Genomic DNA, 23,088 nt, shown 5'->3' with positions numbered 1-23,088 from the left:
AAATACGTGGTCCAATCGCATAGAGACACGTGGCTCAAATTAAGAAGCGACATGTGCCCCTATAGGAAGATGACACGTGTAAAACTATTACATGAGCACCTGAAAAAGAGAATAAAGGGCCTCCTTACATCAGGAGGCCCAAATCCTGAGAAAGCCGCAAAACAGCGGCCCTTAGGACACGTGTCCTCTCTTGAAAGCCTTCACTAACGCATCGAACCGCAGTGACCGTGAGATCTCCCACCGCAGTGGCCATGAGATCTCCCACCACAGCAGCCTATAGTACTCCACGAGTCCAAGGTAAGGAGACACGATGGACAAGTTGGAAAAGGGCGTTGCTGTGTTGGTTCTTGATTCTGATGGGTTTGAAAGATGTTAATTCATTGTAAATTGTAATTTCTAATGGTATTTTAGAGGCTTTCTAAACGGAGTGTTGCGAGATATTTGGTGTTGTCTCGTAGGAGTAAAGTTGTCTTTTGATATGAAATTTGAATTTGGCCAGATGCTTATGCCGTTTCGAGGTAAAGTACTCCGTTACGAGGAAAGTGTGAGACGTCCTTTTCACTTATAGCTTTTCTCTCTCCTCTCTGTTGTTCCTCTTTCTTGTCGTATTTTCTCTCTCCTGTATATCATTCCAATTTTCCTCTTAGTCGAAATTGAATATCTGAATCTCCTTCGATTATTTTCTACAAAATCGTCCCCCGACGAAGAGTTGTTGGATTCATAGGTTCTCCCCCGCTGGGATCTCCGTCCACCTCCGTCAAAATCGCGACGTCAATCTCCTTCAGGTATATATTTTTTTTTGTGGGGTTAAACTTGTAGTCGAGGATTATTGCTTTGATTAGTTAATTTTGATGAATTCTAGTGTTTGGTCTATTTTAGGGTTTCGGGGGTCGAATTTAGGGGTAAAGGTTTTGCAAATTATCGAATTTTCAATTTAGGGGTCGAATTCTAGTGTTTTTTTAGGGTTTTTAGTTTTGTTCTGAGAGTTTGAATTGCATCATGAATTTCTGTCTGAATTTGTGTTTTTTTTTTTTAAAGAGATTAAAATTTACATAAATTTATTACCTGTTTATTGAATTGCATCAGTTTCCTTTACAACATACAAAAAAAGCCGAATTCTTTTTTCATCCCTTTACCTTTAGTTTTGTGTTATGGCATTTAGGGGTAAAGGTTTTGCAAATTATCGAATTTTCAATTTAGGGGTAAATTATCGAATTTCAATTCAATTTAGGGGTAAATTTCAATTCAATTTAGGGGTAAAAATTGCGCTTGGGATGTTTCTTAACAACTAATGCTTGTGTGCAATAGTATTCACTTACAGATACAACTCACACTAATATGCAATAAGATTTACTTTAAGCTACAGCTAACTATGCAATAAGATTTACTTTAAGCTATAGCTAACTTTTCACCCTTTACATGATTGATGACATTTCTTTGCTTAGAGAACTGGAAATATTTGAAATTTTGCTGACTATTAGATCATCAAAACTATTTTCACATGTCATTTATGCAGTAGCCGGGCTTTGAGTGTTTGCTGTTTTCACAAACCCTTGTGTAAGTCTTCTCATATTTACCTTCACTGTTGTCTCTAATGTTTTCTAGCACATAACAGAGACTTCTAAACGTGTGCAGATGCATTGCCTCCAAACAAGTAGGAGAAAGTGAACAGGTAAAATACCTTACACTTCTAAAGATTCAAGTATCATTGCTCTAAATGTTTGTGAATTGGGGAAATCAGGTTCGAAAACCGGACAAAATCAGCGTGGGTTTTGTAAGCGTAGTGAGAACGTATTGTTGAGTTAAATTGTTTAAGGTTTGGTATTTCTGTTTTGGCTTCGTATCCACATGAATGTGTGTATGGTTTGTCTGATTTAATATCATTGTAGTTGTTGTTGTGTGTTGTTGGAATCAAAGATTGGTTTTTTTGGTTATGAAATCGAGGGTTTGTAGTTGTCGAATTTTGGGGATATGTTTTCCAAAATGTCGAATTTCAATTGGGATTTTGATGGGTGGGTTTTAATTGTACAAATGTAGGTATAAATTGCAGTAAAATCGTTGCTTGAACTGTAGCCTCAATAGTCTAATTTTTTGCAGCAAAACTTCAAATATATTTCTTTGTCAAAGGCATTAACCACCTTAGCCTCAAATGTCGAATTTCAATTGGGATGTTGATGTGGGTTTCAATGTTGATTGATATATACCATTAGGGACAAAGTAATTTGAACTATAGCTTAACAAAGTGAAAATGAAAATGTGAATGATTCTTGGGACAAAGATATTGAGGCAATAGTTCAAGCAAGGTAGGTTTTCCATTAAATTCATTTGGGGAAATGCGGTTTAAATTGGCACAAAATATGGGAAGGGTGGAACTGTTTTATTAATTATAAGGGTAGTGAGAATGTGTTTTTGGGTAATGGTTTAATGCTTGGTTTTTGTGACCATATGAATGTGTGTATGGCTTGTCTGCTTTACTGTGATTGTAGAAATAATGTCCGCTTTATTTCATGGTATGATGGAATCTTTCATGGTTTATGGGTTCTCTGCGTTTGGTTTGTTTTGTATAATTGGCATAATGTTTTTAGAATTATGTCATTAGTAGTGGTGCCTTTGTTGTATTTGTAATCAGTTATTTATTGTTATGCCTTTTTTGTAAGATTCTTGTAAGGAGTTTATTTGAAATGATTAAGGTATATTCTGTTAGAAAGCTAATGTTTGGTAAATTATGTGCAGATTCAGTGATGAAGAAAAAGTCAATTGTTCGGTTGATGAATCGGACAAAGTGGGGGGTGAGTATTTATTTGTTGTTGTTGTTGGTGTGATTTTATATTTAAAAAGTGGAACTAATTTGTAAGATGATATTCAGGGTCCATTAAAAAGAGAGGTACGCAAACCTGTGGGTTTGTCATTGACTCTGAAACCTGTGGGCCAATCGAAGAAAATGTGGATTGGTAAACGAAAGAGAATTGATGGTGAAGAAGAAGAACATCATGATCAAGAACCTGATGATCAGGAATCTGAACATTCGAGCAATGAGGATTCTGATTCTAGTTCTGGAGGATTTATGAAGATGATGATGAAGGAGTACATGAAGAGAAAGAGTAAGAAGAGAAAAGGGAAGTCGGTGGGTGGCGGGGGGATTAAGAAGGTATGAAGATTTTTTAATTGTGAAGGAAACTATTTTTTTGTATGTGAAAATTAGAAATGTGAAGGAAACTATTTTTTTGTATGTGAAAATTTGAAATGTGAGAATTTGTTGCTTTTATCCCTTGTAGGGTATTCAAACAGAAGGACATAGAGTTATGGCCGATGGTGTAGTCCTACGGACACATTATGATAACATTGGGAAGGTAGGTTTGGTAATAGGTTATGGTTATGTTAATGTGATGTGCTTTGCTTTGGTAGGTTTTGGTTATCTTCTATTTTGAAATAGAGTAATGGAAGTAATGATTTATAGTCCAAATAAACTGAATTTTTTGTAGTATTAATCTTTTCATGATTTTTTGCATTATTGGAAATGGATTTTTCAATTACATGTTTTGTTGATTCAAGAAAAAGTTGTGTATTAATTCTGGAAATATTAATGATATATAAAAATATATCTACGTATATCTTTTCCCTAAAAAATTTCAAAAAAAATATAATTGAATTTACGGATTAATCGAACATTTCTTGTTTTTAATATATGACCCATATTTTTTGACGATTCCCATTTTTTCTCATCGGATAAGGTGTTTTGGTAGGACCAACTTTTAGTTTTGTATTGTCTTTTGCTTTTTTTTCTATTTGATTTTTTTATTATTCTTGTTCTAGCAGTCAGATCGTTCATTTTTTGTTTTGTTGTTGAAGGATTTATCCAATTTAGGAATGCGATTTTTGAGTAATGAATCTTTTTCATTTTTTCTTTTATTCGATTCTTCTCTCAATTCAAATAGTCGAATTCGATTTACGTTTGACATTATTTTTGTTATTTATTTTAAAAATAGAAATATTTCAACAATCCAATTGTTTGTTTCACGAATTTTTTGTTTGAGTCTTTTTCAAATTTGAAAGCGGCCTTTTTGAAGTTTTCAATTTTTTTGTCGAGTTGTTTAATAATAGGTTTAAAAAATGCATTTGATTAAAAGGAAGGTCAGTTTTCAGGCCCACAAATGTTTAAATACAAAACTCATCTATTCGATTTCGTTTTTGTTCGCTTTTTTTATTCGATCTTGATCAGACGGTTGTATTATAGATCAGACAGTTGAATTTGATTTTGTAAAACAGAAAAGAAATAATATGTTTATCTGAATACCATCTGTTAACCAGTTTTTAGGAAATTCAGTTTCTGATAATTGAACGCCGTTATAGGTGCATTTAACATGCATTTCGCTATTCCACTCTTTGAAATCATCCGACCACTTGGGTCGTTGGAATAATAACAGACGGGTGAAATTTTTTGCTATTATCAAATAGAATATATTTTCTAAGAATTGACTGAGTTATTAGCATCAAACCTCTTATTATTTGAGCAAATGGAATATATGTTTGGTAATAGTTGTAATGGTCATGTGGTTTGGTTTGGTTATCTTTGAATCTAGTTGTAATATCTTTGAATTAATGGTAATATGTGGTAATAGTTGTAATATCTTTGAATTTGAATTTGAAAAATAGTGATGGGATTAATGCTAATATGTGTGGTTTGTTTTGCAGCAGCCCAATGTTGTTTGTCGAGTGGAAAAGTTTTGTTATCTGGTCAAGAAGTTCGATCCAAAGAGACGGGAGCTGGTGGAAAGTATGGGATTTGGAGGGTTGTTGCATTTGGATATGAAAAATATCCCGAGGCAGTTTTGTTATTGGCTGATGAGTAGGGTCTTTGGTGATGGGACAGTTGTCTTTGGTGATGGATCAATTCTTCCGCTAGGGCCAAACCAAGTAAGGTCCATTCTTGGGATTCCTATGGGAAGGAAGGAAATTCCTTTTGTTCTTGGCGATGACGAAGACGACACCCAGAAGATTATGCGGGTGTTTGAACAATACGGTGTTGGTTTGAAGCGAGGAACTGTGTCTCTCAATCTTGCAGTGAGCATGAAGATGGTACTCTGGTGGAGTTGGAGACGGAAGTTGATGAAGAGGACTTTATGGTAGCTTTCCTAATTGTTGCCCTAGGAATGATAGTCTGCACGACGACAAACAGTTCAAACTTGGCTGTATCGTTGGTGCCCACATTGGTAGTTGCATCTGTAGCAGGAGAATATGATTGGTACAAGTTCACAATTGACTGGGTGCGCGACTCAGCTGATCGATTTCAAACAAAGTTCCAGAGAGATGGATTCCGTTGTGGCTGTGGTGGGAGCTTCGTGTTTCTTATGGTAAAGGATACCCTAAGTTTTTGGTTTTTTTAACGCTTTAAGAAAGTGAATGCTAATTAAAGTTAGTCGAAAATGCAGATTTTTTATTTGGATCACCTCCATCGTGTACCAAATAGATGGGGTGTATACCCCAAGCTGAAGGTTTAAGATTCTGACCATTTAAAAGCAGTTGTAGATGAAGATAGGAGGTCTGATGAAGAGTTTGGCTTTTTGCCGGTGAGTGTGGACAAAAAAAGTTGTGATTAATCATTTATGGTGGGTTGCTAAATTGGAAATGAGATTGTTAACTGGTAGTTGTGTAACAGGTTCTTGACATTGCTTATGGGGAGGACCATCCTTTGGTTCCACGTGATGATGGAGATCTCGAGCTGGTGCACAGTAAAGTTGCTAATACTTCGGTGAATTCTATGGCGGATCAGGTAATTGCTTATACATCCTGTGTTTTGTTTGGTTATGGTGCATAGGATTGTTTGAGCTTGCTGATACATCGTGTGGTTTGTTTGGTTATGGTGCATAGGATTGTTTGAGCTTGCTGCCTTCTAAATAGGATGGTTTATTTTTCTGTCTTTGCATAGGATTAGTTCTATATGATTTTGATATGATTTTGATACCCACAATCTGTACACACTCAAGCAACCAACATTTACAAAAATTAACAATCCTATGATTAGTTAATAGAGTTGTAGTGGTGTACATGGGATATGGTTATGGTCCCACCATTTTTGAATGTTGTGTTCTTTTCCTTATTGGATCAGAAATCGAAATAAGGATTAGTTATTGTTATACATGAATGTTATTATGATGGTGTTTTAGTCATCCCAATGAAAATATGGATGGTTATTAGTTTAAAGAGTATTATGTTCACGTTTGTAAACATATTTGGGCTTGATATATTTCGATGAATTATAACTTTCATGTGGTAATAATAGTCAATTATTAATACGTTTCTCTGTTATTTATGGTGGTTAGGTGCTTGCTCTATTAACTCCTAGGCTTGTTAGTCTAGTGGAGGGCATAGTTGGTAGAGCATTAGGCAGTAGTTCAAAGGCTGGTTATCTTGATATGTACACTGTGAGCATAGATAAAGGGAGTCAGCCTCGTCTTAGTGGGAGTAGTAACAAGGGTGCAAAAAAGTTGAAAGCACCCCAAGAGAAGAACCCAATTGAACAGAAGGAATCTTGTAATTCTAGCAATGGTGAAATTGGTGATACGATGACTCGGGAAACAGCTTTTGATAAGCGGTTGGAGACCTTTGTCAAAGGATGGAAGGATTTGAAGGATGAAAAGCAGTATGTTTTTTTTTTTTGTCTATCCTTTCTACTTTATAGCGGTTTATGTTAAAGTTACTTGAAAAATATTTGGTTTGTCCATTTAGATAGTCTTCACTTTGTCCTTAATCAACCTTGTAGATTAAAAAAAATATTTGGTTTGTCCATATAGACTATGTCCAATTTAATTGGTTGTGTTTGTAATGGCAGGGAGGGATCGTCCATCATAGAGTGTGATGGAATGAATGCTACACAAAGGGACTGTTATGGTGTTGTGGGTCCTCGAGCCCATCTTGGGCATCAATATGTGAGAATGACATCGATTTTGTACACAAAGTACTGGGGGACACTTGAGTTTCTGAATTGGAGGAAACGGATTTTGATAGATCCTTCCTATGCAGTAAGTATATGATGTATGAGTTGATTTACTTGTCATTATTGGCATTATTTACTAACATTAACTTGTGATTTATGCAGATGATGATTAAGGCTAAGGAAAAGGATTATGCGAATCTTGCAAGGAAGCTGTTGTTAAGTATTCGAAATGATGATATTCGACTAGTATGTACCTAAGTTTTGTATTTTATAATTTTAGTTTTTGTAGCTTTGCATTATATGTTGCTTTGCAATAAGAGTCTGTAGCTTTGGGTATGCTTCATATCTTTAGTTCTTAGGTGTTATTCTCATGAAAATGAATTAGAAGGATGGCCCATTTACTATCTTGCTCTTAGAAAAAGTGGGGTTGTTGATTGTAGTAAACTTGATACAACATTCTGAATACCTATCTTAATCTTATGAGCATTAGTTAGTAACTGTACTTTAACACTTACCAGACCAAGAGGTTTCTTATATATGAAGTATATTAAGGTCTTCAATGGTAATTCTAATTATTATTAGAACCTTGAGTGTTTCTTTGCGTGGCATCATACATGTTTTACATAACGCTTTCTTTTTTTCCATGGTTCTGTTGTGAGTGAAAGTCATTCATGCAAGGTGCAATAGTACCCTTTTATTGTATACATTTAGCCTCTTAAAGTTCATTGATCAGGGCACTGTTGTAACTTGGAGGAAATGCATATATGAAAGTCCACCTTGAAATACTCAAAGCCAAACTACCAGGGAAAATACATATGCAGCCCTGGCCTAGTACCCTGTCAGATCATCAAGGAGAGAAGGAGAGAAGTACTGAGATAGGCAAGCTAAAAATCATTTGAGCACATGTATTTTATAATGTTCGTTGTGAAACAGGTGTTTTTCCTCTGGATGATTGATTCATTATATCCGGATCCTTATGAACAACATTCAGAGCTTGTTTCTGAATTGGTTAGTAACTAGGCCACCCCACTGTTTGTGTTTTAACAATATAATTTTAAAATGGTGAGATTTTAAAATTTGTACCAATCGGGCAGGTGAAGGCCATTGATGTTCTTTTCCAATTGAATGATCCGTTTTGGGAGTTGGGGACTTGTGAGAAATGGCCCAAGCATGTGGTGGGCATGGTGAAGCAGACGGATACGTAAGTTTATTAGCTGTCGCATATAATGTCATACTACATTTTGTTCAATTCAACTAACCACATCTTATTAATGTATAGTTTCTCCTGTGGTGTGCTAATGCTTGGTTGCATTAAGCATTGTGCCCGTAATGGTCCTGATACTAGTTACTCTCTGGTACGTTTATTGTATGTTTATTGTGTTGTAGATGGGTGCTTTGGTATTTTGTCCGGAGAAGTTGTATAACAATTTTTGAAATTATTTTGTGCAGGAGAAGAACTTAAAGAAGAGGTTGTTTTTGGAGGATGCAAACAATTCTTGCAACGAATTATTAGCAAAATTTGATGAAATTCTGCCCAAGGATCGAGTCCGGCCTAGAAGGACATTGTCTTCTCAAAACACTTTGTAGTTGTGGTCAGTTAGGTATTTTTAGGTGGTGGAATTATTAGTTAATCTAAGGGAAAACTGTTGGGGTATTTTTGGGGTGTGAATTAGAATATTTAGGTGGTTATTTGTGGCGGTGTGTTTAACCAAGTGGTTGGTGTTTATGTGTACTTTGTTGTTGTAGACAATGCAGGTTGCTTAGACTGTTTGTTGCTTAATAATTTGTGGAATTATTAGTTAATCTAAGTGGTTGGTGTTTATGTGTACTTTGTTGCTTTAGAACAAAAGGAAAACACAAGGAACACATACAATTCAATTAATTAATTAATAATTGATTTAAGTAAGTCTGGAAAATAAACTCCCACAAGGTTGATTCAAATTTCATAAAATAAATCTAGGTTTAAACAGTGATACAATTGAAATTTACTAATAGCTTTTGAAATACAAATTCATTTGTAACTTACTAGTAGCTTTTGATAGACCAATTTCATTTTAACTTACTAATACCCATAAAAACACCCATAAAAACAATAATTCATTAATAAGTTACTAATAGCTTTACAAACACTCTTTAATTTCTAATTTACTAGTAGCTTTAACAACACCAGTCTCGAGCAATCAACAAGAGCAATCAACAAAACTCAAAACTAGACTCCGATGTCCACCCAACACCCTCAGCGGAGTCACTTGCCGCATTTGTCTCATACAAATGGAGTGCATGTTGTATGCGTCTGACATACTCAGGTGGGTAGTCATTGTAGGTGAATGGTTCAGCATTAACAAGAGATAAGTTAGCCATCTCATCAAATCCATTTTCAGACAACATTTGACGTCGAAATGCAATGCGCTGCTCGGGGTTGGTTGTAATAGCCTCGGTTGGATCCTCTTGTGTGAATTTCAGCCATTGATATGTCACTTTGATTCCTTGTTCATTAGGTGTAGTGAACCTCTTACCAGCAAGGATAACTCCCCACTCATTCCCCTTGCCAATTTGCTCATCCACATCCAACCACCAATCCTCAAGGTATTGGAAAAACTCAAAGAAACGTTTGAGGTAGGTGTGGTAAAGTGGGTACGCATAACACTCAGCTAGAGATCTCCTTAAGGTTCTCAAGTTGAAAGAGATGGCTATCTTTGCAACATCGACCAAGTTCCACATGAAACAAAAAGCCTCCTTACGTAAGTAACGTGCTCTACCAACCTTGAATAGAGTGAAAAAAGGGTGATTTGGATGGAAATCTATACCTTTGATCGGTTCTTCTAAGCCACCCCTTGCAATCGTGGCTAGTTGATGACATAACATCATACGCTGGCTGTGTTTAGGCATGTACATATCCCTAATGATAGCATTTGTATCGTGCACCCCGGTTTTGTTGATCTTGGCGACCCTTCGTAATAGCTTCTTACGTTTTCGTTCCTCACGAGAATTAGATGCACAACCGAAACAAAACATTTTTATTAGTACCACTGAAACATCATTTTAAACGTGTATGCATTTAAATTTACCAATTGACATATTTATAAGTGCCACTGAATGCAACCAAATACTACTACATATGCCACATGTTGCACTTAGTAATATGAGAGGACCACTGAAATAGTAGGATAAGCCTTCGTAGTACCTTTGTTGCCCATAAGGTTGAGGTTGAACTTCTCTTTTACTTCTGGTTGTTTGTTATGTTATGTAATGGTAGTAACACTTGTAGTTGAATTATATAGACCATTAGTTGTTGTGGAATTGAATACATCCAACCACCTTTAATTTCACAATTAAAATCTACCTGTATTTAATTAGATAATTTACTTTTACATTGTGGGTATTCATTGTCACAGTTGTACGTACTTTACCTTGCAATTCACTTATTAAAACCAACTACCCTTTACTTAAAAGTTAGTAAAATAAGAAAGTAATAGATGAATAGTTAATAGACGGAAGGATAACGTTGTAGTAGCAAATAAATAATTTATTATATCACATGATGCAGCTAAATGGTACCCTAAATCAACTAAATGGTTCTCCTACAGCAGATGAGTGGTACTCCCTTTTATACCGTAGTTAACCATAATGGTAATATTAGAGGTACCCTAGTTAATCTAAGTTAATCTTAATGGTAAGGTACCCTACTTAACCATAAAGGTACCCTAGTAAATCTTAATGGTACCGGAGTTTACCTACTTAACCATAAAGGTACCCTAGTTAATCTTAAAGGTACCCTACTTAACCATAAAGGTACCCTAGTTAATCTTAAAGGTACCCTACTAAACCATAAAGGTACCCTGGTTAATCTTAATGGTACCCAAGTTTAACCTTGATGGTACCCTAAGCTAACACAGCTGGTACCCTAGATAACCTTGATGGTACCCTTGGCGATCTTGATGGTATTCTTGTTGACCTTGATGATACCCTAGGTAACCTTGTTTGACTAGAGCACTTGAAGACCTTGGTATGTGATGTGGAACGGGCATCGCCTCCCTTCTAGGGAGTTGTTTGTATTTTTAACTACTAGCCATTCGCGGTACCATGACTTGAAATTCATGTCATACTGGTTCGAAATGAACATCTTGTTTGAGACTTGTTGTTCCCATTTGTCTCCTAGTGATGCTTTAACTTCCCGACCTGAGGTGAAAGTTTTCAACAAGCTATTGTTGTTTTCGAAGACATCGATGACCTCATTAACCACAACGAATGCAATGTTGTATGTAGCGGCTATATGTTTCATCTTTGTTGCTATTGACATTAATATTTGACCCCTCTCCCTGAATCCTCTTGCGGTGTTGTCATGAGCATGCCTGAACAAATATGCGATGGAGTCCAGTATAATAACCCTAGTGTGTCGGCATCCTTCGTGGGAGCTCAAGACAATTTGTTCCACTTGGTTCAAAACCAAAAAAATTTGATCTGGGTCGTCTATTTTTTTGACAAGGATCGATGACAAAGGATCTTCCCCCACAACCGTCCCACAAATACTCTTGCTCAGGGAGCTTAATCTGTTAGATGGAAACACTGGGCACGCTTGAATGTAAATTGACGACCCATACAAACCTTCCGGAGGCATGAGCATGCAAGTTAGGAGCAACTGCAAACATATTTGTGTTTTTCCCACCCCAATTTCCCCATATATTTCAGTTAATTCGCCCGTTTGTATTCCACCATCTAAAATAAAATCTATGATCTCGCATTTGGTTTTTATTTTAGGTTTCATTTTCAGAAGAAGGGTGTTGTGTTTGGTAAAATCTAAAACCTATATTTATAATATATTTCGGATAACGTACCTTTTTTTTAGATCGTAAGAAGGAGTAGATTTGTATGGACTACAAGAGGATTACATTATCAACTAGTACACCCGAGGTGGTAACATTATCCGATTTAATTTTGGACTATAACATTATCCGATACAAATTTGGACTTGCATAAATGTTGTACAATTTCCAATTCATATTCCTAGAGCCAAGTGAATTGTGTTGTCATGCCAGTAAGACCTTAACTTTTTGCAGTTGGACTATTCTGACAAACAGTAACACCCAAGGATAAAGGGTAACTCCACTCTATAAAAGCACACGGTAACAAAATTTTACCATGGACATGTTTTTTTTTTTTTTTATTATATGACTATCTTTCATTTACTGTGTTTTTTTTTTAATTTTTCTTCTTCTCTTAAATAAAAAGTTAACACCTTTTAAAAATATTTTTAAAAGTACATATTGAAAGCAAGTCTGCTGGGGTGATGAATTGTCAAATCAAATACTGATTTTGTTGTCAGATTGGGCAGAATTCTTGTTGAATTGAACAAAGTGGATTCTCAGTAGTGGGATTGTTTACTACTTCATTTGAATTTTGTCGTTTGCTCTGTGAAGCACTCTACTCCAAAACACTCTCATCCAAACAAAATTCATCCAGCCATGTCCACTCGCCTCAATAGCATACGCAACGTTTGGGGTCGGCTAATGCAGCCACACCCAACTGAACCCATCATGTACTTCAGCCTTTTCATAACCTCACTTGAACCCGAGCTCAATTTCAACAACTTAAACTACTATGATGGGGAAGATTACTTCCTTAACATGGACCCGATACCGCTGAACGTTGTTCGGAAGCAACTTATTAAATCGCTTGACGATGAGACAACAACCTTCATCCCCAACAGCATTATGGAGGTGAGTGACTTCGATGTACGGGCTGCTTACTATCCTACTTTGTCCGACCTAGAAGGATACCTCCACAAGGGTGTCCCGGTATTCGCACGGTGGCTATGTCAAAAATCATTGGATGTGGTGGGTGCTCCCTTCATACCCTTAGAGTTGATCCCTGTCTTCGATCGCAAGCCTATTGTGATGACCGACCATCTTCCTATCTACACCATTCCTCTTCATGAGAAGCAAATATTCATAGGGTCTAAGACTGCTGCAATTCATGTAATTGAAGTCAATGTTAACATTACATTGGTTAGTTTTAATGTTTTCAGTTGTAAAACAACCTTAAGAGGGATTAAGTACCACCGTATCTCTGTGTGTGGGTCGAAGGAAGACATTCCGGGCGCTCCATATTTTCCAAGAGGTGCAACATTTATTGTGTGGAATGCTAGAAATGTCAACCGTCCATCTTTCAAAGAAACTTTTAATAAGCTATACAATGCTTTTTCCCCGGAAGTTTTGGTCATGACGGAGGCTAGAGCTGACGCTGCTTTGCTGGGGTACGTGAAAGATGTCCTTCAAGGGGTGTACTCGGTTGATGGTTTCGGGATGGTAAATGGGTACTACGGTGTGCTTGTAATTTGGCAAAAATCCGATGTTTATCCCTGGGTGACTTACAGGGGTGAGGCTAGGTACGACCAGCAAATGGGTGTCGATTTTCAGGTATTAAGTTGTTACTTTCACTTATTATTTAATAATACTTGTTTCAAATAATTAAGTGTAGTAACATTTGTTTTAATCAATAATTGTCATTTTACTAGCCAGGGCCGAAATTCCTTCCAAGCCCCGATCGACTCCACCCTGCATCAACTTGGTACGAAGACAGAGGGGGGAATGATGATGGAGCTGTGAATTCAGACAACGATCACTTGTCTATGTAGGATAACACAAGTGTTGCGGGATTGAGCTACTATGTTACTATGTTAAGTACTATGTTATGTATTATTAGTGGGATGTGGAACTATGTTTAAGCTTTATGTCTAAGCTTATAAATGTATGTCATTATTATGGAGTACAATATTAATGTGTTATGTTTAAATTACTATTATATGAGGCAAAATTAGATTTTATTCATTTCTAAAGTGAACCACACCATGTTTTTAAAACCATTTGCTAGCAAAATTTGTAAAATTTTTAACAGACATATAAGACATGTATCAAAATAATTTAGAACTAGCATAAACATTATTTTTTTAATTTTGTTCAAATTTGAACCACAACGAACTCAAATACAACTAACAAATTATTTATAAAATTTATACTTCAAATTAACATACGAACTACCATAGCAGCCAAAAAGGCCAGTATTACATATTTCATAGTAGAAATTTTTTTGTCAAGTACATCAATCCTCTTCGAAATCTCCATGAAACCATTGTTGGTGGTGCTTCTAATTAGATCCTCCTCCCTTGCCCATTGCCAAAAATTACAAGACCTGCACTTGTAGTATGGTCGTCTTGGATTAGCCTCGGATAGTGAGATACGGAACTCCGAAATTGCTTGACCCCCGCAGTTACAACGCTTAGCAGCCACCCAATCAATGTCGCCGGAACCAATTACAAAATTGCTTCCACGGCCAACTGAAGAGGATGTATTCAAAGACATGTTTTTCGTAAATCCAAAGTCGATGTATTCCTTTTAGTAACTCAATAGGATATGTGTAATTATAAGCAAAGGGAAAAAGAGTTTATAAGTCCTAAAATATTTTTGGCGGTGAAAACACCAAAAATTGGCGCTTCTCGAAAAGAATATGGGCCTGGGAATTACGTGGGCTTCAATTGGCCTAATTAATAACACCCATTTCTTTTATGAAACTGTAATCAGTATAAGTACCACTGGAGAACAAACTAAAATTTAATTTATACAAAACAATATCATAATGCGACTCTAAGCACATGTCAGTTCAACTTGACAAATTTTCAGTGGTACATGTTATATTTACAATGGTACAAAAGAGGAACTTAATTCGACGTTTATTTGATGGATAGTTAACTTTACAAAATTAACCATATGAACAATAACCACACAAACCCCCCCTCCTTGGAAAAAAACATCTAATACATAAAATTTATATAAAACTTTGTAACCACCGTTAAATTCAGGACCATCAATGTAGTTCTTTACAAACATACAAAGAACAAGGTGTATCCAAATGATGTTGGTGATAATATTACAATGTAGTTAATTACAAGATTACATTTCCCATCTTTTGTATTTTCATCCTATCATCGTCATAAATGGTTGTTGTACTGTTTGTGACCTTAATGTTAGTATAATTAATAAAAAAAATTAATACAAACAATAATTATTAGAAGAATTACATGTTTCATGTAATGGTTTTCCTCTTAAAAAACTGAGTGTAACCCTAAAAATAATTAGTGGTACCCTAACATATATGAAAGGAACACTTGTTTGACTCAAAGGTAACCCTTCAATAACAGTTGGTAACACCAGTGCATCAATTATTGGTACCAGTGTCACGGTTACGTACCACAACATTAGGTGTATTCAAGTGGTACCCTACAAAATTTTAAATGTACCCTAAATTAATAAAGTGGAATAATTATGAATACAAGTATACAACGAATTCCCTTGTGTCTATTTCTCTAGTTTCAGTTGCAAAATATAAATTGACGTCTCAAAATAATAAAACTATTCAAAACCATTTTTTAATTTAGGGTCCCAACGTAATTTAATAATTCTTCATATGCGGTCAACAATGACAACATATCATAATAAGTAGGAAAATAAAAATACAAGATTTTCTGGAACTAACAAAAAGATATACTTTACTTTCATTGATTACGTATTAAGTTCATGCGATGTTGTGAAAGACAATCATGTATTTCTTTGATAATCAAAGTGATGTGTCTATCATCTTTGACAATCATGTTTGTGTCGATGATAGTGTTATGTAAGGAGTGATGACACATTACTTACCCCATAATGAAATCATTATACAATTATTTCACTAAATTATAATCCACAATTTCAATTTTCCTACATTTTCATCTTACAAATATGATGATACCCTAGGTGGAGAAAAAGGTACCCTTATGTATGTCAATCATACCTTTATGTATGTACAATTAGTACCCTACCAAAATACAGGGGAACCCTAATAAATTTTAGTGGTACTAAGACCCTAATAAAGTTCAGTGGTACTAACATAAATCTACTAGAAGAAACTAGTATCCTCATACGGAATGTTACAATGTAAGTCCATCAAAATGAATTAATACTTCAACTTAAGCCCTTTTTTACTCATATATGTTAGTAGTTTACAATTGAACATTTCAATTGTTTAGTGAAACTTTTAAAAGTTTAGATTGGACATTTTTGAAGTTCAATGGAACAATGGTGTCCATTGAACTAAATACCACAAAGGTCGACCGTTCAGTTGAACCTTTAACGCTTTTGGAGGAACAAGAGAGTAGTACAGTTGAACCTCACATTGAACCTGACATTCTTATGATACCATTGTTCCAGTTGATGCTTTTAGCAGTACAGTTGGACCTTTGAACAATTTAGGAGTAAAGTTGAACATGTTACAAGTACCTTTGAACACTTTTGGTGGAACAAGAGTCTTAGGTCGGATGGTCCTTTAACAAAAACATATAAACTTTACTAAACCATACAGAATTATCTCCCGCTCCTAATCTCATCATGTTTTCAACCATATAGTTTGTATGATTCAACTTTAGAAATCAAGTATACACCATCATTCAACTTGCTTCAATCTCGCAACTTTAGCCATGCAACGAAATAATAATTATATATTTTCATATTTAATACAATCTATTACTATATACTTCCATTTTCCGGAACTGAAATAATTATCCAATGTAAGGAGATAAATCATCAATATCTGTAATGAACCTAGTCCAACATTAAGTTTTCCATTATATCAAAATATTTAAATTTTCTTTACAAAAAATGCCAAGACATATACCCACCAGCATACTCACAAGTTATCAAAATATGTAAGTTAGAATTTCTTTACAAAAAATAGACCTGAAGGAAGATCATTTTCCCACAACATAAAGCCCAACTCAACTAAAATAACAGGCTCTTCAATTCACTTCAGGTGGCTGTTAGACAACTAACTCTACCCACATCCCAGCAATTCTACACAAAAAGGGTGGGGTCCTTGCTACACACAAAGCTACTGTGTACTGTTGTTAGACCGACCAAAGTGCGGAGTTTCACTCAAACTTCCAGGAGTTGCTCAATTTGCAGGCCTGAGCTGGTACGGGAACTGAGACATGGCCGTATTAGGCGACATATAACCATCCATTTGCATCGGAAATCCCTGCATTTGACAAAACTGTTGGAACGCCATATAATATGGGGGAAAAAGGGGCCTTTGAGTTGGAGAAAAAGCAGCCCCAACAGAAGGAGGACGCTGAACTCCAGACAACGAAGTGAAGTAGCCCAAAGACCCATCCCTATCTTTCATTTGAATGCCTCCAACACAATGTGGACTGTAACCCATCATAGGAAATGAATGTTGTTCCTATGTACATAATGAATAACGAATCAATAACACATACACCTTCTAACTTCAACTTTACATAAATTTATGAGTTATTTACCTGTGGAAATGAGGATTGTGGGTTGTTAAGACTACCCCCACCAGCGGCTGTGACTTGTTTCTTCTTACCCGGTTTCTTCGATTTTTCAATACAAGTCTTGTACCTCGAATCTGTAGTACGGTGAGACGGTTTCTTCAGAATTGGTGGGTCCTTTATGGTAGCAAGTTGTAGAGACAGGTCCTTCGCACAACTGCCTTGCTTTTCAGTACTAGGTGGTGGAGCCTCCTTTTCCAAACACACGGAGGATGGTGTCCCATTACACCCCATAAGATCAGATCTATTCCTGCTCATCATGGACAGTTTCTCTTCAACTTGGATATCAAGCAACTGTAGACCGTTTAACACAACATCAAAGGCACTCTTGCAAATCGATGCCTTAGAACAAATAGGAGAAAACTTCACCATCATCTTATCAAATCTACACACTGCCTCCGTCTTACTCGGATCATGGTACTTCACTTTCACTCTAGTGTGCTTCCTAATAACATCTTTCCGCCAACGACGAAGGATGTACTTGTCGGGAATTTCTGTACAATCATTCATTTGGTACACCATAATCATATGGCGACACATGATACCATGGCAATGAAAGTACCTGCATTCACAATCTGCTTCTTTCGTGCTTCTATTGTATGTAACCTTGTACACCCGTTTCCTCTGCGAGGGAACTTCTTTTCTTGAATTCTTTGGTTTGAACCAAACAATATCCTCAAGAACATGTTCTATCATTGTGTCAGATAATTGCCTCTTCTCCAGACCCGTCACATATAACAGCCTACTACACTCCCTTTGGACTTCTTTGAATTTGGCATCGGTATAAATTTTGCGAAACACAGACTCAGCTGGGAAGGATGTCATGGGTTGCCTAACAAATCTGGAATTGTTGTCATCAGCTCTTTTCTCACTAATAGCTCTAACCTCCAGAGCTTCACAATATCTCTCCACAAATTCACTAAGCAATGTATGCCTGCTCAAATAACCATCGAAGAAACTATGTATACTCTCAACCCTTTGGGTTGTTTTCATGCCGGCCCAAAACAGATGCTTCACGAAAGCAGGTATCCACATATGACGTTCATCATACAGGCCTAAAAACAGAAGGTAAAAGGCCAGAAGGTCAAAATTGCATACGACAAACAGTAGAAAAATTAGGCATCAAGATATCAGGTCCTGTTCCAGAATTATATCACAATTACCAGATAAAAGCCACTATAAATGAAATTTTACCGGTTATTAACACCATTAATGCTGATTTCGGAGACAACAAAAATAAAGATACAAAATTGAAATTACCAATCACATAAATAATAACCTCATACCAGATAAAACCCACTCAATATCAACCTACTTCAACCATATACTGAAAATTATAAATATAAATTGTTAAGATGGATAATGGATAAATAACCATTTAAGTTCCTTTACATAACCATTTACCATGTCAAGATGACACATAACCATTTAATTATATATATAACATAATTGACATAAATTGTGGCCTTTACTCATTTAGCTACTACTACTTAATGGAGTTGTTATAAACAATGACAAAGTCGATTTATTGGACTATTACGTATTCATGATCTCTTTCTGCAATATTTGTTATATACTTCACATTTGTCTGATAAGTATTTGCCTAATTTTAGCCTCTCAATATTTACAACATGAGTTACTTACAAACTCTTCACAAACCAAGTAATTAATATTAAAGACTTTATAATAAATAGTAAAATGACACAAAAAATTTCAGATTTTATACAAAACCATCTAACCTTCCAGCCACTCGTCCATTTCACATTTGTGTTTCTTGATCACTTCTTGCCACCGTCTTTCAAACTCTTCACAATCCAAACTATCATACACAACACTCTCTAACTCTTCCTTCAACTCAGGATATTTCGGATGCTTCCCTAGTTTTGTAGAAATTTTTTGCAAAATGTGCCAAATACACCATCTGTGTGTAGTCCCTTTCATTGTAGTCTTAAGCGCTTTCCTCATGGAAGGGTCCTGGTCTGCAAGTATTGCAACAGGGGTTTTGTTCTCCATACAACGCAACCAATTGCTAAACACGCACTCAAAAGTCTCAGCGGTCTCTCTATTGACAAGCGCGCATCCGAAAAGAATGGTTTGGCCATGATGGTTAACTCCCACAAAGTTGCAAAATGGTAACTTATACTCGTTAGTCAAGTAGGTGGAGTCAAAACAAACTACATCGCCAAACTCCTCGTATGCCATGCGACACCTTGCATCTACCCAAATTACATCCTTCAACCTACCCTCTTCATCCACTCGATAAGTGTAAAAAAAATTTGGGTTATCTTCAACCATACTTTGGAAATAGGTAAACATTGCTTTAGCATCACCTTCTTCAAATATTTTTTTCTTCTGCTTTGCCACTTCTTCATGTAGATCTTTCTAGGCAAAGGGCGTGTTCTCCAACCCATTACGCTCCCTGGCCATTTTGTTATAGATTTTTGCCACGGGAACCCCGCATCTCCTTTCATTGAAAAGCTGCCTGACAACATGAGGATTCTCAACCAAAAACTTTTTCCTCAACCTACTTATATTCTTAGCCTTCCCTGGAGTGGGGGTGTGTCCAACATGCTTCATATGTGCCCTTTGAACAACCCATTCACCACGTTCATTAACATTTGCATACACATTCACAGGACATTGAACTTTCTTACTCCTCCTCTTCACACCGACCACTTCATCCTCAACAATCTGAGCATCAGTCACTAACTTATCCTCCACCTTCCTCCTCTTCCTATTAGGCAACCCAAAGCACTCACACGTCCACAAACAATTCCTTCTCATTTTTGCGTTAGCACCTTTCCCTACTTTACAAGCACTTGTACGAACTACCCCAAATCCATTTTGCTTCCCATATTCCCTAAAATATTCATCAAGTTCCTGTCATGAGTGGAAGATCATCCCAATTGAAGGAGGAGGAAGACCAACTTCTACTTCAACATACTCCTCTATCTCAACAGATATTGCAACACTACTAAAGCCCCCCGACCTAATTCATGATGAGCCCACCAACTTCTTGGGAGTCTTATAAGACTCTTCACCAACCATAACCTTTCATTGAAATACCCAAATAATTGAAAAGAATTAAAATTAACAACAAACATAAATATTTGATTACCATACACATGTACCAGAGAACTACATCAAAAACATCTAACATACCTTAATTTCTAATAACAAATAATAATTTATGTTAATAGTCAATTTATGTTAGTTGCAATTCACTTATTAAAACCTTCCGTCTATTAACTATTCATCTACTTTCTTATTTTACCAACTTTTAAGTAAAGGGTAGTTGGTTTTACAAACACAAATAATTGATTAACATACACATACATCTAACCCAAACAAAACATACAAGTGGTTCAAAGTTACTTACATTCGATTTGCTTCAGAAACTTTTCGGTTCTCATACATGTATTTTCCATCAATTAGATAGCACAAACAAAGGTGGTCTGAAATTATAATAAGGAATTTTGAATTTTGTAAATAAATTCAATTGGATTGAAAGGCAAACAGCTTCATCATGTAATGATGAATAAAAATTAGTAGAATATCCTGCATGTCATCAATAATTTTTTCACTTCTGGTTGACACGATTTAGTTTTACTTGTAAGGTTTATAACTGGTGGCACTTGTCAATTAAACACTAAATTGCTTTATGTGCCTAATCAAGTGGTTCAAAGTTCAAACCTTCCAATATGCAAAGTTGTGGACCTAGTTTGACATTCATGAATTTGCAGTACATTAGATGATTAGAGAAGCTTTTTTTTTATTTTTTTATTCTGGGGTTTGTTTGGTGCATTAGTTAGAATTGCATTGTCTTCAGACTTAACTTTCAATTACTACCTGCTTTGTCAAAGAACTACATCAAATACATCTAACCCAAACAAAACATACATAATGCTAATACCCAAATGACAACCCTCTACCAATTTCAATTTTCCATTTTTATTGTCAATTCCAAATTCAATTTTACACTCCTATACAACCCTATATTGATTAATTTTTAATTAGACTAACAAAACAATAACAATAATTCACATTTCTTAGCAAAAATTTGGTTAGCTCAATTAATGTTCAACTACAATCACTAAATTATAAATTTTTCGAATACATTTATAAAAAAACCCTAACATTTCAGAAATTAATTTCCGATTACTATGCCCATATACTATTAGTAATTAAATTCTTACCCCTTTCATCAACTCCCTTAAAGCAGCACCGTCGCACGACTCTTCGAACTTATCTCCGCCTACACCGCCTCCATCAATCACCACCTCCACACCATCATCGCCGGTGTTACTAACGACACCGTCGTCGTCAGTAACACCATCCATTGTATTAATTCGACAGAATGAACAATTGTTTTTTTACAGCTCTCCAATGGTGTTATCAAATATTAACAGAAGGAAGAAGAAAGCTGAGTTTTTTGCTTTTCCAAATACTCAAGTTGAAGTACACTTTTCTTTTTTGATGAAGAAGTTGAAGTACACTTTCTCTTTGAGCTGTCACTTTCTTTCCTTCTTTCAATTGGGACCACCTCCTTGTTCTATTTTTTTACTATTCCGTTATCTTTTCCCTCCAAATACCAGCCCCGTTTTACTTTATTTTCCACTTAATTGCAAAATTGCCATTGTGAGACATCTTTTACTTGTCTCACAACCCTGGGTTTTTACTTCCTCAGTATTTTGCTTGTTGAAGGATTAATATTTGTTGTGTGTACTGTACTGGAAAACTTCAGCATTTTTTTTGGTAAATTAATTTCTGTTTTAATTAATTATAATTTGTTGATTATACTTCGTAAGTTATAACTCACTTGGACTCCAAAGATGGTAAGATTTTATTAAAAAAATTAAAATAAAAGTACTTGTTAAAAAAAATGTAAGCTAATAAACTCGGGTCCCCTATGTCCCAACCCGCCGGTTTTCTTGGGTCGGGACATAGGCCGAGATTTGAACTACCCGAAGTTTCGAGTATTCGGGTTTTCGGGTACCTGAAAACCCGGGTATCCGGATTTGAACAACCCTAGCTGCCACGAGCACAGAATATTAGGGTAACAACCCTAAAGGGCACATTTTCCTACCCCTATAAGTACCCCAAACATTTATGATGGGAAGGGTGGATTGTGACATAACATTTAAGAGCACACTCAAGCTCCCACTTTTCATTTTTTTTTAACTTTTAAGGCAATTTCATTTACTTTAAACTAATTTCATTTACTTTTGAGAAATGAAACTAGAACCTACTTTATAAAGTTAAAATATTACAAAATTACCATTAATGACATGAAAAGCATGTGAGTCGTCCGATTTAAGGGTTAGATTAGTTCCTAGTTCTTATTTTAGCCTTGAATCTCATTATAACTTGGTTCATATATATATATATATATGGTCTCCATCCCGCTGATCCATCAAGATCATTGGTTTCTCTTAGTAATGTATTATGAAATAAAAAAAAGGCAGATCATCATTGTTTAAGGGATATAACTAAAATTTTGGTAAGAAAAATAATATTTGTCATTCAGTATAATTTAATACAATATAAATGTATAACAACACTATATTTATTTTTTACAACACAAAAATGCTCAAGGGTTTTGTTTAATGATATGAAGGTTTTGTTTGATTAAATTTATCCGATCGAAATCTGTCTTGTTGTAGATTCGTATACTGATGGTGGTAGTGGAATTTGTTTGCTAAAATACCTTGAGGCAAATGACGTTCACGAATGGGATAAAGTTGCATTAACGGTAGTTAATTTTTCTCATCTG

The 23,088-nt window shown here is 35.7% G+C and overlaps 2 protein-coding genes across 7 annotated transcripts; one reads left to right on the top strand and one right to left on the bottom strand.

The window, feature by feature from the left end:
* The first annotated feature begins 240 nt into the window (after positions 1-240).
* LOC110724254 lies at positions 241-8,762 on the top strand. 6 transcript variants are annotated; one of them, XM_021903674.1, is made up of 10 exons: positions 5,133-5,351; positions 5,430-5,567; positions 5,657-5,770; positions 6,321-6,640; positions 6,830-7,019; positions 7,097-7,180; positions 7,868-7,942; positions 8,029-8,135; positions 8,214-8,289; positions 8,384-8,762. In XM_021903674.1, exons 3-10 carry the CDS (start codon positions 5,759-5,761, stop codon positions 8,519-8,521), a joined length of 1,002 nt encoding a protein of 333 aa, XP_021759366.1. In that variant the 5' UTR covers positions 5,133-5,351; positions 5,430-5,567; positions 5,657-5,758; the 3' UTR covers positions 8,522-8,762. The 6 variants fall into 6 exon arrangements, 1 of the variants encoding a protein (XP_021759366.1); XR_002511920.1 differs by lacking the exons at positions 5,657-5,770; positions 6,321-6,640; positions 6,830-7,019; ... (3 more) ...; positions 8,214-8,289; positions 8,384-8,762 and adding exons at positions 241-785; positions 1,517-1,557; positions 1,636-1,672; ... (1 more) ...; positions 2,867-3,148; positions 3,276-3,350 and having other exon boundaries at positions 4,696-5,351; XR_002511916.1 differs by lacking the exons at positions 5,657-5,770; positions 6,321-6,640; positions 6,830-7,019; ... (3 more) ...; positions 8,214-8,289; positions 8,384-8,762 and adding exons at positions 255-785; positions 1,517-1,557; positions 1,636-1,672; ... (1 more) ...; positions 2,867-3,148; positions 3,276-3,350 and having other exon boundaries at positions 4,693-5,351.
* An 8,153-nt stretch (positions 8,763-16,915) lies between these two features.
* LOC110724085 (protein FAR1-RELATED SEQUENCE 5-like) lies at positions 16,916-19,631 on the bottom strand. The gene is made up of 4 exons (XM_021903482.1): positions 19,055-19,631; positions 18,414-18,452; positions 17,283-18,370; positions 16,916-17,203 (listed from the first exon to the last, which is right to left on the bottom strand). The coding sequence occupies exons 1-4, from the start codon at positions 19,629-19,631 to the stop codon at positions 16,916-16,918; spliced, it is 1,992 nt and encodes a 663-aa protein (XP_021759174.1).
* Between the last annotated feature and the right edge of the window lie 3,457 nt (positions 19,632-23,088).

The sequence above is a fragment of the Chenopodium quinoa genome, unplaced genomic scaffold (genome assembly GCF_001683475.1).
Source record: "Chenopodium quinoa cultivar QQ74 unplaced genomic scaffold, ASM168347v1, whole genome shotgun sequence".
Classification (NCBI taxonomy): Eukaryota; Viridiplantae; Streptophyta; class Magnoliopsida; order Caryophyllales; family Amaranthaceae; genus Chenopodium; species Chenopodium quinoa.
The sequence above is the reverse complement of the archived record's forward strand: the minus strand, read 5'-3'. Positions and strand labels throughout refer to the sequence as shown.